This window comes from Pseudoliparis swirei, chromosome 4, assembly GCF_029220125.1.
Source record: "Pseudoliparis swirei isolate HS2019 ecotype Mariana Trench chromosome 4, NWPU_hadal_v1, whole genome shotgun sequence".
Taxonomy (NCBI): Eukaryota; Metazoa; Chordata; class Actinopteri; order Perciformes; family Liparidae; genus Pseudoliparis; species Pseudoliparis swirei.
The window spans coordinates 5018580-5034948 of record NC_079391.1 but is presented as its reverse complement, the minus strand read 5'-3'; the positions used below and the strand labels follow the sequence as shown (position 1 = coordinate 5034948).

At 41.2% G+C, this 16369-nt stretch overlaps 1 protein-coding gene across 1 annotated transcript in view; it reads left to right on the top strand.

Moving 5' to 3' along the window:
- Positions 1–616: 616 nt before the first annotated feature.
- Positions 617–16369, top strand: part of LOC130193122 (RNA polymerase II elongation factor ELL2-like) — a 29751-nt gene continuing 13998 nt past the window's right edge. Inside the window, exons 1-2 of the mRNA XM_056413471.1 lie at positions 617–751; positions 1370–1417. Of these exons, the coding sequence (XP_056269446.1) occupies positions 617–751; positions 1370–1417 (183 nt within the window). The remainder of the gene's footprint in view (positions 752–1369; positions 1418–16369) is intronic.

The window sequence follows — 16369 nt, the reverse complement described above, 5'->3', positions numbered from 1 at the left end:
CCTTAAAGAGGTCTTCAAAGAACCTATAAAGGTGTCTCAAAGAACCTTCAAAAAATGGTTCTTTAAGGCACCATTTCTGGTTCCACAAAGAACCGATAAAGGTGTCTCAAAGAACCTTTAAAAAATGGCTCAAGGCACTATTTCCGGTTCCACAAAGAACCCATAAAGGTGTCTTGAAGAACCTTCAAAAAATGGTTCTTTAAGGCACCATTTCTGGTTCCACAAAGAACCTATAAAGGTGTCTCAAGGAAACTTAAAAATTGGTTCTTTAAGGAACCAGAAATGGTTCCACGAAGAACCCATAAAGGTGTCTCAAAGAACCTTAACAAATGGTTCTTCAGTAGGTGATGGTTCTTCCACAAAGCCTTTTAAAGAACCATGTAAGAACCATTATTGTTCTGTGTGCGTTACATTGCCAGTAAACGCCATGTCGTGGGTGCAGTGTGTGTGTGCGTGTGTGTGTGTGCGTGTGTGCGTGTATACGTGTATACGTGTGCGTGTGTGTGTACAGTCTGCTGTCGCCGCAGGCTCCGCCCACCCCGTGACGTTTCAGGGAGAGTGTCGATGCCGAGAGAGGAAAGCAGCTTTAATTGCCGGGCAGAGAGAAAAGCCAGCGATGGCTTCGCTGAGGCAGGAGCTCCGTTACGGGCTCCGCTGCGGGACCAACAGAACCGGGCCCAACAGGACGCTGTACCACGTCAAGCTCACGGACACGGCCATCAGGGCGCTGGAGGCGTACCAAAAACTCAAGGTATATATATCTATATACCTTTACCTCGGCTGTTTATGTATGAGTGTGTACGCGCGCGCGTGTGTGTGTGCACGCGCTTGGAGATGCTTTTCTTGACTCTTGTTAAAGTTATCCGCTGAGCTTATGTATGTGTTTCTAAAGTTGTCTCACTGTTGAATTACTTTTGTGTCGATAGCTTTTTTTTCTTTTCTCTTTTTCTTTCTTTCTTTTTGGTAGTCTACAAATAAATAAATAAAAAAAGGGAGAGTCGCTCCAACTAGTTTTACAGTCACCTCTGGATCAATTGGCTCCATCGCCGGGCAGCATACCACCGGCTGGACCCGCGGTGACTGTCGGGAAAGAGGAGCCCGTCAGCTGGTTGCTGGGAAGCCTTCTTCCACTGTGCTTCAAAGTAAAAGAGCCCGCAGGCGGCCACATTAATTGACTCGTAGCCTATAGGCTATTCTCATAATGAGCTCCAGTGGATCTACTATTAACGGCACGCGGGCGTCACTGAGTGCGTCACGTTACGCGTAAACGCATTACGGCATAATTGTTGTTATCTAGATTCCTTTTAGATTACAGAGCTGTGTTAATGCTTCTCTCTCTCTCTCTCTCTCTCTCTCTCTCTCTCCTCAGATCTCTTTACCAAGTGAGCCATCCATTTGTTTCGAAGGAAACCAAGGGGTACGTTTTTTAAAATGTATATTAGCCTACTCTTTTACAAGTTTAGCGACTTCTGCAGTGTGTTATATTTTGTTAAATCCAACCTATAGACTCCGTCATCCTGCAGGACAATCTTCTTTCTGGTCACTCCCCTGCACATCACTTAATTACTCACTTTAAATACATTTTTTCCCTTTAAACTGGCTTACACTGGCTAAAGTCCTGAAACCTGCCCATGTGTGCACTTTATTTTATATCTATATTCTTAATCATCGCACGGTGTTGATTGTCATGGATTGTTGTTCATGTTATTGTCTATCGTCGCACTACCCGCCATGACACATTCCTCGTGAACACATACATGGCAATAAAAGGTTCTGATTCTGATTATATAAGAACAACTAATGAGATCAAAATGCAGGTAACCTTTTATTTGTTTTTTAGCCAAGGGATATTCATCACATCAAGGCCTTAGCCCAGGTGTTTTGTTAAGAAGGCAACATATCACCATCACAATAAGTTCAGACAAGAGCGTAGGCCAAATCATTTCATTACATTAAATGTCATTTAGCTGACGCTTTTATCCAAATCTTACAATAAGTGAATCAACCACGAGTACAAACTCAGAACATCAACAATCAATAAAGTAACATTTCTTCAAGAAAGCCAAACTACAAAAATACCATGAGTAATACCATGAGTAATACCATGACTAATACTATTCAAGTGCCACTGAGGTACACTTGAAACTGTTTTTATTCAGGGTACTGTCTCTTTAATCTTACCAACTCAAAAGAAGCCTCCGTGGCCGTTGACTCACGCCTCCACCACGGGGCATTAGCGCTGAGATGGGAGCTTATGGCTGGACGTCTCCGACAGATAGGAGGCCTGCAGGTTACTGGGTCAGACTGGTGACTGTGGAGAGGCTTCGTTCGGTCAGTGAGCGGTGGGGGACACACACACACATATACACACATATATACACACACTGACAGACACAGAGGAAAACAAGTTATCGTGAGTCAGATGAGGAGCTCCGAGCACCACATCGGTCTCATTCGGGGAAGCGAGCGCTCAGACGAGTGCGTTGCACGCTGACTCGGGCGTCAGCGTCGCTCTTGAAAACTGAATCGTAATCTTCCGTATCGGGCCTGAGCTATGCGTGTGTTTTGACTAAAGTCGGCAGCAGCTGTGTCCTTGGGGGACACTTTACTTTTTAAGTGAATTCTAATTGCATGGGGCTGGTTTTTTCGGAAAGAGTTGCAAACCCCCTTCCTGTCACGACAAGAGGAGCCGAGCGGCGGCGGCGGCGGCGAGTCTTGTGAAGGGGCTCGTGTGCGGTTAGCAGACTGGATTAAACCTGTCGGTGCGTGCGTGCTCTCCGAGTGTTTTGTTCGTACTCTGGGCTGAATGGGATACTCTGAGGTACATTTTTTTTAAAAGTTTTAATTGAAAAGAGTGTCCATCATGACTGTTATTATGATCTGGCGGGTGTGGCTTTTCTCATGAATCCAGGTAGTTTTCAAGTAGAGTCTCAACAACACACGCTCCACCATGAACTCCCACAGGCCTGAGAGTCGTTCGCCCACTCGGGGTGCTGGAGGTCAGAGGTCAGCTGGTCAGCTGCTGGGTGTTTTTCTTTTCTTTCTTTTTATTTGTTCCTGGCTCTGTAGATCCCAACTGCAAAGGCACGAGGCCTTGACGGGGAACATGTGTGGCATTTGATAAGAATAGAATAGAATATACACTTTTATTAATCCCCAAGGGGAAATTAGTTCTCTGCATTTAACCCATCCTTAGTTATTAAGGAGCAGTGGGCTGCGGTGAAGCGCCCGGGAAGCAACTGGGGGTTCAGTGCCTTGCTCAAGGACACTTCGACTTGCAACTAATGGGGAGAGCGGGGATCGAACCCACAACCCTGCGGTTGCAGGACGGCCCTCTTACCCCACTGAGCTAAAGCCGCCCCATAAGGAGGAAAGCTGCAAAAATGTACGATTGGATTCAGACCCTTTTTTAAATCTGAGAATACTAATGTACCCGTAAAAAATTGACTCGCATTTATCGAGTCTACTTCAGGAGGTTACTGGCCTTGTCCCGAGTGAAATGTCTTATTAACAGAAGCGATGAACAGATTACACGGCGAGCGAGTCGGACACAGCACAGAGCTGTTTGAGAGGCTGAATCAGAGTCTGGAGGCCGGAGGTCTTCCACCATGACGCTCCGTCTTCTGCAGCGCTGCTTCTTCACACTCTGCTCCCTGAACGCCAGTTATTGGCCAAATGAATGTTTAGAGGTAATTACAGGAGGCGAAATGCTCTTGATTACAGCGTGAGGCATCATGACTTCAGCGTGTGTGTGTGTGTGTGTCGTACTGCATGCTGTGCGTATGCATTCATTTGTATGCGTTAAATGCATTCGTTTGCCCTCGCGTGGGTGTGGCAGGTTGTTTTTATTTATCTGTGTGTGTGTGTTTATGTTGTGTTGTCCTGTGTGGTCTAAATACATGATTTATTCATGTCCCACCTCCCTGTTTCTATCCTGCCTCCTCTGCCCATTGTGCAGTCATCTTTTGCCTGGCAGGACCCAAGTGGATCCCCCAAGGACCCTCCTTGTGTGTGTGTGTGTGTGTGTGTGTGTGAGAGAGTGTGTGTGTGTGGTTTGTTTGCTTTGCCCATGTGTATGAAAGAGAGAAGGAATTTGGCCCTTGCTTGTCTATGAGTGTCTGCATTTGAGTGTATTTGTGTGTGTGTGTTTACGCTGATATCCTCTGAGCTCCCCCCCCCCCCCACACACACACACACACTTTGATTGTGTGTGTGTGTGTGTGTGTTGTCTCCTCTGATTTGAATAACAATGAGCGGGGGGAATGCCGGCTGTGTGTTGTCAACCTCCTTTGGATCGCCCCAAATTGAAGGAGTACAGTGGGCCCAGATGTGTCGTGGCCTGCCCTCAGGGTTTGTTTGCGCCCGTCGGCTGTCGGGCTAATGGAGCGAGACTCCAACGGAAGAGAACCGCAAACATGTTCCACCCGAAACATCCACTTATCTACCCACCGGCAAAGTCTGAAGTCTCGACTTTTGCTTCCATCGCAGGAGACGTAGGTATAGAAATTTGACGATACTATTTAAGGAAATGGTTCTTTAAAGAACCCTGGTTTGAAGGTTATTTGAGACACCTTTCTAGGTTCTTTGAAGAACTCTTCAAGAAAATGGTTATTTAAAGAACCCTGGTTTGAAAGGTTCTTTGTGGAACCAGATATGGTGCCTTAAAGAACCATTTCTTGAAAGTTTTTTGAGACACATTTAAAGGTTCTTTCAAGAACTATTTATGAAAATGGTTCTTTAAAGAACCCTGGTTTGAAGGTTCTTTGAGACACATTTAAAGGTTCTTTGAATAACTATTTATGGAAATGGTTCTCTAAAGAACCCTGGTTTGAAAGGTACTTTGTGGAACCAGATATGGTGCCTTAAAGAACCATTTCTTGAAAGTTTTTTGAGACACATTTAAAGGTTCTTTAAAGAACTATTTATGGAAATGGTTCTTTAAAGAACCCTGGTTTGAAGGTTCTTTGAGACACCTTTATAGGTTCTTTGAAGAACTCTTTAAGAAAATGGTTATTTAAAGAACCCTGGTTTGAAAGGTTCTTTGTGGAACCATATATGGTGCCTTAAAGAACCATTTCCTGAAGGTTCTTTGAGACACATTTCAAGGTTCTTTGAAGAACTCTTTAAGAAAATGGTTATTTAAAGAACCCTGGTTTGAAGGTTCTTTGAGACACCTTTATTGGTTCTTTGAAGAATTCTTTAAGAACATGGTTCTCTAAAGAACCCTGGTTTAAAAGGTTCTTTGTGGAACCAGATATGGTGCCTTAAAGAACCATTTTTTAAAGGTTCTTTGAGACACCTTTATAGGTTCTTTGACGAACTCTTTAAGAAAATGGTTCTTTAAAGAACCCTGGTATGAAAGGTTCTTTGTGGAACCATATATGATGCCTTAAAGAACAATTGTTTTAAGGTTATTTGAGACATCTTTATAGGTTCGTTGAAGAACTCTTTAAAGAAATGGTTCTTTACCCTGGTATTAATGGTTCTTTGTGGAACCAGAAATGGTTCTTCTGAGTTTTGTACCCCCTGTGAAATATTCTTTTCAGCCGAGTACCTCAGTGAAAAGCATTTTGGGTTAAAAAAAGATCTAATACGCAGCATTTAGCATATAATATATACAATTCAGTTTATGAACTTACACTTATATTGTATTGAATATTTATTCAATAACTATTTTTTAAAGTCTTTTTTAATGGATGCTTATTTTAAATATATTTAAAACAAATCTCACGTACCCCCAGGGGTACACACACCCCCATTTGAGAACCACTGATCTACATGAATATACTGTTCAGTAAAAAGGTTCTCGATGCATAAATCATCTTGACAAAACTAAACTAAGGTACTTAACACATGGATAAAATGTAGGGCAACTAATATATTTTTTCCCTCCTTGTAAATGAGCTTCCAGAGCACTTCATCTCTTTACTGATTATAAGCTCTGTACGACACTTGTTATGAGTGTGTGTTGTTCGGCGTGTGTTGTTGAGTGATTAGGACGTTTTAAACACTGGTGGTTTAGAGCTTGCTGTACTTTTCTATTTTAAAAAAGCAAAGAGTGAAAATCTTCTACACCGGCCGCATTACATATTTATTCCTGAGTGAATGTTGTGAGTGGTTCGAGTGGCCCGCCGAGATCCCACAGGAACGTGTCCTGTGACACTGAGCTAATGAGGCATGAAAGGCCACTCCCCCCCCCCCCCTCACAAACACACACACACACACACACATGTGTCATGGTTTGCTGCCGCAAGCTTGGGTTTTTGTCAAAAACAGTGACCCACAATGCAACGTGTTGAAGCGTTTGACCCTGTGGTACCTGCCAGAGACTTATCGTGTTTGGCATTGGAGGGGGGGGGGGACAACCTCGAGGGGGATGCTTGTGGCACAGCACACCCCCCCCCCCCTCCTCTTCCCTCTAAAATACTGGATCTTTGCAGCTCTGGCAGTGGCTCTGCCCTCCTGTGAAATTGCAAATGGAAAGCAATGGAAGGCGATTTACAGACCGGGGCTTGATTACATGCACTGTTTCCCACTGAAGGCCGACGCATTAATCACCGAGCGCCAGCATGTGGAGCTCGGCTCGGGAGGAGGAGGAGAAGAAGAAGAAGAAGAAGAGGAACAAGAACAAGAACAAGAAGCAGAACAACAACAACAACCCCAGTGCAGCTCCAAGCATTGACTAATTGACTGAGGGGATCATAAACACACAGGGAAAAAAGTACGAAGCATCTCTAGTTTCTCTCTTCGTCTGTCCTTCTCTACTGCCCCCCCCCCAGTCCCTCCACTCGGCCGGAGACACAGGCACACATTGTGTTTTTGGGTGGCTGGGGGGGGGGACTCTTTTCTTAAATGGCATGTGGCAACTTGTGGCCCTGGGAAACGATTTGTCTCTTGTTTTGTGATGAGATGATGAGAAGTTTTTTTGTTGTGTGTGTGTGTGTGTGTGTGTGTGTGTGTGTGTGTGTGTGTGTGTGTGTGTGTGTGTGTGTGTGTGTGTGTGTGTGTGTGTGTGTGCTTTGGCCTCTCTTCCTCCTCCGCCTTATGAGTGGCAGTAATGCTGATTACACCCTGGTGAGAGGAGCTGAGCCTCACGCTGGATTAGCACCGACACACACCTCACACACCATTTCTGGTTTCTCAAAGAACTTTTCAAACTAGTGTTCTTAAAGAACCATTCCTTAAATAGTTCTTCAAATGCCCTATAAAGGTGTCTCAAAGAACCTTCAAAATGTTTTTTAAGGCACTATTTATGGTTCCTCAAAGAACCCTTCAAACCAGTTAAAGAATTAATGAACAACTTCCTTAAATAGTTCTTCAAAGAACCAATAAAGGTGCCTCAAAGAACCTTCAAAACATGGTTCTTTAAGGCACCATTTCTGGTTCCACAAAGAACCTTTCAAACCAGGGTTCCTTAAAGAACCATTTCCTTAAATAGTTCTTCAAAGAACCTTTAAAGGTGCCTCAAAAAAAAAAATGGTTCTTCGTAGAACCAAAAAAGCCTTTTAAAGAACCGTTTAAGAACCATTACGTTTCTGTGTGCAGAGAGTGACTTGCCTCCCTGCTGATGGCAGACAGCGGTGGTGGCGACAGCAGGTTTTCACTCCCTCCTTCTTGCACCTCCTCCTCCTCCTCCTATCAACCGAGAAAAGGGAAGCAGCGCCGTGGCATCCCACTCCGGAGCCGAGGAGGCCGGAACAAAAGACGGCCTGTTTTCAGAAGGCCATTACTCAGGCTGCAGAGGATGTGGAAACAATAGCCTGCATGAGATCTACACCCTAGACCTCCACATTCAAACCAGAGAGCCAGCAGGAAACAGAAGCGCTGAGCACCGACAGCAGTCTCTCACATTGTTGTTCAATCGACTTTATAGTGCGATGGAGCCAGGAAATCCAGCCGCTCCCGTCCTGCGTCTTCAACGCGTGGAGACGTTTATGACGGTAAAGAGTGAACTGCGATTTAAGATACACACACACACTGACTGTCTGCACTTTTATTGTTTTAAAACCTCAGCTGCAGCTGAATTATTATTATTTTATCTTTAATTAGGTACGGTAAGGATGTTTATCGTCATTGTAAAAACATACAACGAAATTAAGTTGGCGACTCATCAGTCAGTACAGCAGCAACAAGTAAAAACATGTATAAAAAAACATTGAGGCAGGACGTTTCCAATTTAAAACAAGACATATAAAGGTAAATAAAAATAAATACAATTATAAATTTAAATGAAAATAAATAGAAGTTCGTAGAAATAAATAAAACTTAAAACAAGACATTTAAAGGTAAACAAAGAAATACAATTATAAATATAAAAATAAATAAAATGACAAATATAAATAAATATATATATATAAATAGAAGGACATACAAATAAATACAACTTAAAACAAGGCATTTAAAGAAAAAGAAAAATAAATATAATTATAAATATAAAAATAAATACAAATACATAGAAATAAATAAAACGTAAAACACAGGCACCAATGGCTTAGAAGTTAAAAAGTATTGTGTTACTCTGCAAGTCAATGGAGTAGATTATAAACCACAGAAAGGGATGATCATTCAGTTAACTTGTGTGCATCTTATAAAAAAGAAGCTTCCATTATTATGTTGTGTGCATGGACCTGAATACAACAGACGCAGACACACAACCGCAGAATAAAGTGTAAAACTCACAATCCCAGATAGCGCTGTGCATACTAGTAATTCCGGTTTTTGCACAGAGGTGATATTCAATCCTGCAGGTAGCAACCTACCGAACCTGAGGCGGCTGCCACGTTCTCTTGCATAAGTGGGGTGAGGAGTTTAAATGCTCTTTTCCGACATGATTAATTAACTAGAGCATGCCCAAAAAAAAATAGTTAGAGGCCCAAGGTAGTGAGTGTGTGCTGACTTTATGTGTGTGTGAGAAATGGGGTGTGTGTCCCGTTCAGTTCAGTCTAGACTTAACTCAATCAGGCGAATTGGAGCGTTTGATTGGTTGACATCTCTCTCGTGGTCAGTCACAGCCGTGATGACGCGGTCGCATCTCATTCCATCTATTTGATTTGCTCGAATTTTATATATACACTACCGTTCAAAAGTTTGGGGTCACTTAGAAATGTCTTTATTTTTCAAAGAAAAGCACTGTTTTTTCAATAAAGATAACATTAATCATAAATACCCTCTATACATTGTTAATGTGGTAAATGACTATTCTAGGTGGAAACGTCTGGTTTCTAATGAAATATCTCCAGAGGTGTATAGAGGCCCATTTCCATCAACTATCACTCCAGTGTTCTAATGGTACATTGTGCTTGCTAATCGCCTTAGAAGACTAATGTCTGATTAGAAAACCCTTGTGCAATTATGTTAGCACGGCTGAAAACAGTTATGCTGGTGATATAAGCTATACAACTGGCCTTCCTTTGAGCTTGAAGTTTGAAGAACAAAGTTAATACTTCAAATATTAATCATTATTTCTAACCTTGTCAATGTCTTGACTATATTTTCTATTCAATTTTCAATTCATTTGATAAATAAAAGTGAGTTTTCATGGAAGACACGGAATTGTCTGGATGACCCCAAACTTTTGAACGGTAGTGTATATATATATATATATGTATATATCGGATCATTTTCGGCTTTCAAGTTTTAGAATTTTTGGGGCAGATGCACAGAAACGTGTGTGTGTGTGTGTGTGTGTGTGTGTGTGTGTGTGTGTGTGTGTGTGTGTGTGTGTGTGTGTGTGTGTGTGTGTGGCTTGCAAACGGAGAAGAAAAAAACAGATGGACACAAAGGCGTACGCCAAGAGTAGCGCCTTCGAGGGAGATTGATGGCCCGGGACAGAAATGGGGGAAAGTTTTCAAATGTTGCGGTGGCGAAGGCAGGAGAGGCAATAATGAAGACGGATCCGAGCTTTGGGAATTAGAATGAGAATGGGGAATGTTAAGGTTTTGGGTCGAGGCCGGCCTGTCTGGAGGCGGATATGTGAAGTTAGTCGGCACCGCGGCTCATGAACGAATGCATTATATTGTTAAAATGCACTTTTCTAGCTTTGCCTTTTCGGGGTCACTGAGAATTACTGAGGTCGTAAGTCACATTTATATTCACTTCTTACGCATGGACCTTTGCCAGCAGGTGTTTTCTGCCATCTTGGTAACTTTATTAGTGCCTGTTTTCGTTGCTTCGGTTTTCATTCAAGAATCTCTCAAAGATCCGTAGCAAGCCACATATTCCCTGAATGTTTTTTACTTGAAAGGAAGACGACAAATATTTAATTATTCATGTTCAGTTGAATTTTTGTAAGTCCTTTTTTGTAAGAGGGCTTCTGTCTGTGTGTTTTTCGAATTGCCATGTGTGCGCCAGGCATTGATGGCGGGGCCCGAGCGTCTGGGAACCAGCGTGCTTGTTGTAGTTGGCATGGAGGGGGTCTTTTTACATCCGCCCGCAGAGGTCACACGAGCAGCCGCCGCTGGATTCATGCCAACCAGTGCAACAGGGCGCAGCTGAAATCCTGTGATGGCACAACTCGGTGAACACAGACTGTCCCCGACATTATTAATTGTTGTTACTGTGGAGGAAGATTGGAGGAGGATCTTCTCACTGAGCGAGCAAATATTAATTAAAAAACACTTAATTTTCATGTAGAAGCTCTTCCCGGCCTCCCTAAATATGGATGTGTTAACACCTGGTTAACTTCCGCTCTGACAAAAAAGCTCCGACATCTTACAGATTGCCTCCCATTGGCAAAACCTTTTCAATGCACCAATAACACAACAATAACTCAAAAAACAACCAACAAGGCTCTCCACCATCTGGCTGTTCCAAGAAATCCACATGAGCATTTACGTAGTAGACAGTCAACCTTTTCATTTAGAAAATTGTACTTTTAACAGCCAAGTAGACATCGACCATAGACCCCTTTTTCTCTTTTTATAGGGAGATAAGAGCTGCAACTAAACGATTATCATAATTGTAGGTAGGACGAAGCTGCCCTTCAAATTACATGTTTGACCAACAATCCAAAACAATAAGATATATAAAGTTTGAAATGACATAAACCTTTTAAAAAGGGGCCATACATTCTCACATTTCAGAAGCTGGAGTGCGTATGTTTGCTTTTATAAATGACCTTAAACCTGCGTATGTGTTTGGCCACCAGGGGGCAGCACAACGAGCTGCATTCACTTTGACGGATAGCAAACAGAAGGATGACACATCGAGCAACATTAGCATGAGAGTCGTGTTTGACTTCAATATTTACCTTTCCCGTTAGCTTTGTTTGTGGTAAATGCTCCACTGCGTTCACAAGCCAGTCGAGTGTGTCTTTGACGAGCTTACAGTGGGCGGCGAGAGCTTTCGAGCTTAAAACAACGAAAACATTGATTAGAACTGTGAGACTGAGTCTTAAATCCTCCTGTGAGGTTGTGCACATGACAACATGCCCACAACAACAACGTTAACATGCCGGTGTTTATAGTGTTTTAGCTCTTTAGCTTGTTACTACTAGCGAGTCGCGAGACCTTGAACATCCCATGTCGGTTTTTTTAAAGCAACTTTAATGTGTCGATTGATAATGAAAATAGTTTAGGATTCATTTTCTGGTTGATCAGCTAATTTATTTATTGGCTATTGTAAAGATTCATAATCTCCAGCTGATTCACACGTCCAGTTTTCGAAAAGACTCTTCAAAATAAGATGGCTTCAAAATAAGAGTTTCTTCCAGCTTCATAATAAGAGCTTCTTCCGGCTTCATAATAAGAGCTTCTTCCGGCTTCAAAATAAGAGCTTCTTCCGGCTTCATAATAACAGCTTCTTCCGGCTTCAAAATAAGAGCTTCTTCCGGCTTCATAATAAGAGCTTCTTCTGGCTTCAAAATAAGAGCTTCTTCCGGCTTCAAAATAAGAGCTTCTTCCAGCTTCAAAATAAGAGCTTTTTACAGCTTCATAATAAGAGCTTCTTCCGGCTTCAAAATAAGAGCTTCTTCCGGCTTCATAATAAGAGCTTCCTCCGGCTTCAAAATAAGAGCTTCTTCCGGCTTCAAAATAAGAGCTTCTTTTGGCTTCATAATAAGAGCTTCTTTCGGCTTCAAAATAAGCTTCTTCCTGCTGGAAGTTTTACGATCTCTTAAGAGAAACTAACTACGTCCCACAATCAAAACATTTCATCATATTATTAGGATAACCATAAAACATCTTATAATCAACATTACATTTACAAATATAACACAGTGATCATACTTTTCTCCTATTTTTCTCAATACTTTATTCAGAATATTCCTCAGAATATAAAATATTAATCATGTTATCGTTCTTAATGTATTCATTTAAAACATACATTTACATGTGCAAGTTCATATAACATCCACTACAACTCTCCACTAATCATATACGCTTTTGAGGGAATTTGATTATCTCAAAATTCAGATTACACAGAACAAAAATTATTGGTTTATAAAGCGCAGGCTACCAGCTGTTTCACATAGTTAAAAGGTTTATAAGAATATACACTTTTTTTATAAGGAGGTTGGACGAACTTCTCGCCTGAAATAAATCCTAAAATGACATTCTGTGACATAGTATATTTTTTTTTTAAAAACTCAAGTTGTGTGTGTGTTCCCGTGGCCATTTCCATTTTTCACATGCAGTCACACCCGGCATTTGGACCGTGCTCGGCTAGACGCAAACTTTATAACTAAGTTAGGCTAGTTTAGTTTAACTTGGGCTACATTAGCGTAGTTTAACTTAGTTTAAGGCGGGTTCGTCAAGTAAGCTATAGCTACATTATCGCCATGTATCAGTAACACCGCGTTGGATGTTGAAACAACACGGCTCTAAACTACATCACTATGTATTTAATGGGAATGCACTAAGTGGTCATTAAGTACTTTTACGATCTTGTGAAATTCTCACAAAACTGTCTCGCGGTGAGAAATAATCCCTCCGACTGGCTCTCCGCTGTGTTCACACAGCATGTGTTCCGACCTCCGTCTCTCACAAACAATGAGACCTTAGCCTCGAAGCTGCATGCGTGTGTAATTGACGGGATACGCAGGCAGCAGATATTACATAATCTCGAGCTCACGCGATCACAAGTAATGTCACGCATGCTACAAGCGAGCTGCTGTCAGAGCTCGGCCGTGTCGCCGGGATGAATTCCTGCGGTGGAAGCCTGCGTGTGAAGACGTGTGCGGCGCGTCGAAAAGAGAACCAACGACTCTCGAGCTGCGCTTCAAAACATCTGAAGTGACTTTTCAGGACGGCACAGAAGCCAAACTGCTGAATGTGCAGAATTCACAAAGTTATTAGTTCAGATTGAGTGCACAGCCTTTTGAAAATACTCATTCAAAGCCAGTTTTACCGGACGAGTGTCACAAAATGAAGTAAAACGTGAAATCTTTTTAAATAAACTTATAATAAGATAATATATTCCTTTAATAGTCCCACAGTGGGGAAATTTCAGTATCACAGCAGCGGGTGCACATTAAAGCATTAATAAAGTAAAAGATACAAATAAAACACAATAATAAATACTAACACAAAAAAACTAAATATACAGGGGAAACAAAACATTTTTTATTAAAAAAACAAAAAACATTCCATAAAGCAGCATTACTTTACATTATATTTCATTTAGCTGACGTTTTGATCCAAAGCGACTTACATTCATACACCGTAGACACAGCTAAGGACACATCAACTAGTGCAGGGATTGAACCGCCAACCCCCTGATAGAAAGACGGACCTGCTGACCTCTGACCCTCCATCACCCAACTCCAAGTGGATTATTGCGTCATTATGAGAAATATTTAAACGTGCGAGTATTCAAGCTGCTATTTTGTGGCAGCAGGACTAAGCTATAAACACAACACCAACATATTTAAATGAATATGGCAAACATGCCATATCTTCACACATCCACTGGACACGGAGAAACACAAGCTTTCATTTGAATGTTACTCCAAGAGTTACTTTCTGTCCTTAGTTGTTAAATCTCTCTTCACCAGTTAGTGGAGAGTCATCTTTCTGAATTCAAACACACTGAAAACTGTATATATCGTACATATGTGAGGCTAATGTGGATGCCAGTGTCACAACACACACACACTCACAGGTGGACATGGTGGAATGAGTGCGGCGGCCTCATGTGGGAGCCGAGGGCCACGGCAAAGGAAATCCACCAGGATAACTTTACGCTTAAAGCTGCTCCCCCCCCCCCCGCCCAAATAAAAAGATGTCCGAGCTGCCTGCAGCGTGAAGAATGGGATTGCTGGATAAACTGCTGACTTTGCCGACGCAGTGAAGAATGCTTGTGATGACGGTGTGGATGTCCTCTGCACACGGACCTTTCACTCTTAAGATTTAACTCGCTATTTGCAGTTCCTGACTTACTGTAGCTGCTAAAACTCCCGTGGCGCCTCTGTCGTGTCGCGCTGACCAGTTCCCACACGGCTGAATCGAGAGTCGAGAAGTATTTCAAAATTCTGCTCTCACAAACATGCAATTACATCTTCTTCTTTTTTTCAGTGGTCAAATCAGTGTAGAATTTTTTTCTTTTCTTTTTTCTTTTCTGATCCTCATTTTTCCTGATCTGTTATTATATGTGTGTGTGTGTGTTCATGTGTGTGTGTATTTGTCTGCCCTGGAGGTTGCAGCCTTGGTTGGCTCCGCTGCGCTCCACTCGGTCTGCCAGCAGATCTCATGGACGCCTCAGTGGAGCGGACTCTTTAAAAACACTGTTTACCCAAAAGAGATTTATTTAAAGTTACAGAGCGGCACAAAGTCTCTCTCTCGCTCTCTCTTTCTCAATCACTCGCGTGTGCGTGCATGTGTGTGTGTGTGTGTGTGTGTGTGCAGCACATCTTGTTTTCATCACATCTCTACGCAGACTCTCATGTGCAAATGAGTAATGCTGCGTTCACACCAAAAACATTGCAAATACTCTCAAACGCTTTTGGTGTGAACGCAGCATAAGTGGTGGATGTTCCCCAAAAAGGCTATATATATATATATATATATATATACAGCTAATGAAATAGAATGTCATATTGAGATATATGACATTGAAATAAATATATATATATGTTTATATATATATATATTGATATATTTATATATATCTATATATATCTCAATATAACATTATTTCATTGACTGTATATATATATTAAATAAAATATCATATTGATATATATATGTCTAAGAGAAATTGTGAAGTTCTTTATTTTTCTTTAATTAAATTACAAAAAAAAAATGTCATGCATTCTGGATTCATTACAAATCAACTGAAATAATGCAAATATTTTTATTCTGATATTTTGCTGATTTGATTATGGCTTTAAGCTTAAAAAAACTCAATATCTCTAAATAAAAGAATAATATGAAAAAAAAAAAGTTAGTATATTAATTAAAAAAAAATTGAATTTAATTAACTAAAAAAACACCTGCAAAGGGTTTTCCTGAGCCTTGACAAACACTCAGCTGTTATAAATCTTTTTTATATCTCAATATAACATTTTATTTCATTGGCTGTATATATATATATATATATATATTTATGTCATTGGCTGTATATATATATATCTATATATATATCTCAATATGACATTTTATTTAATGCTAATGTTTCCAAACCGATCATCCATTGTAAACAGTGTAGTCCAACTGCTGTACTACGCGTTTACAAGAAATGTTATTATCTCGCATATTGTCAGATTATTCTTTCTGTGAGTATTCACGCGCCTCGGGAGAAGCTCAAACATGTTTCTGGTGAACCCCTGACCTTTTTCATATTGTGTTGTCATCAGACCATATTGGTTCCCAGAGGATGAACTAATGAGCTTTTTTTCATAAAATCAGCAGATGATACATCCCATAATCTACTGGATTTAACTGCCATTACATTCGTTGAGTACATTTATGCTCCCAAGAAGATACATTTGTTAAACGTTAGCTTTTTTCTGTTTTACAAGCTGATCTTCTGGCCTCTCGTAGAGGCCTGCAGGCTTTTAGAGGTGGTATTATTTTAGGATGAACTATGTATTTAGGAGCTTTTCTTCGCTCAATTTGTCAGTGTGTAGTCTTTGCAGAAAGCTGTTAAGTTCGACAGAAGATGATTGATTTTTTTCTTTGTGATTGCGTAAACCTTGTGGCCCTGTGCTCTTGGCTGCGATGCATTTGGCAGCAGAGTTTCTGCTGAGTCGACGAAAAAGTTTGACAGTTTGAAAAATAGCGAAAAAAGATGCTCGAACTTGAGAGCCCTTAAGAAAACACTGGCTAAGTTTAAAATAACTGTCCGGTATCATTTTCTCTGTCAGCCGTGTGTTTTATTATGCACACGTATAAAGGACCTGTTTATACAGACAGGCCTCACGAAAACAGAAACA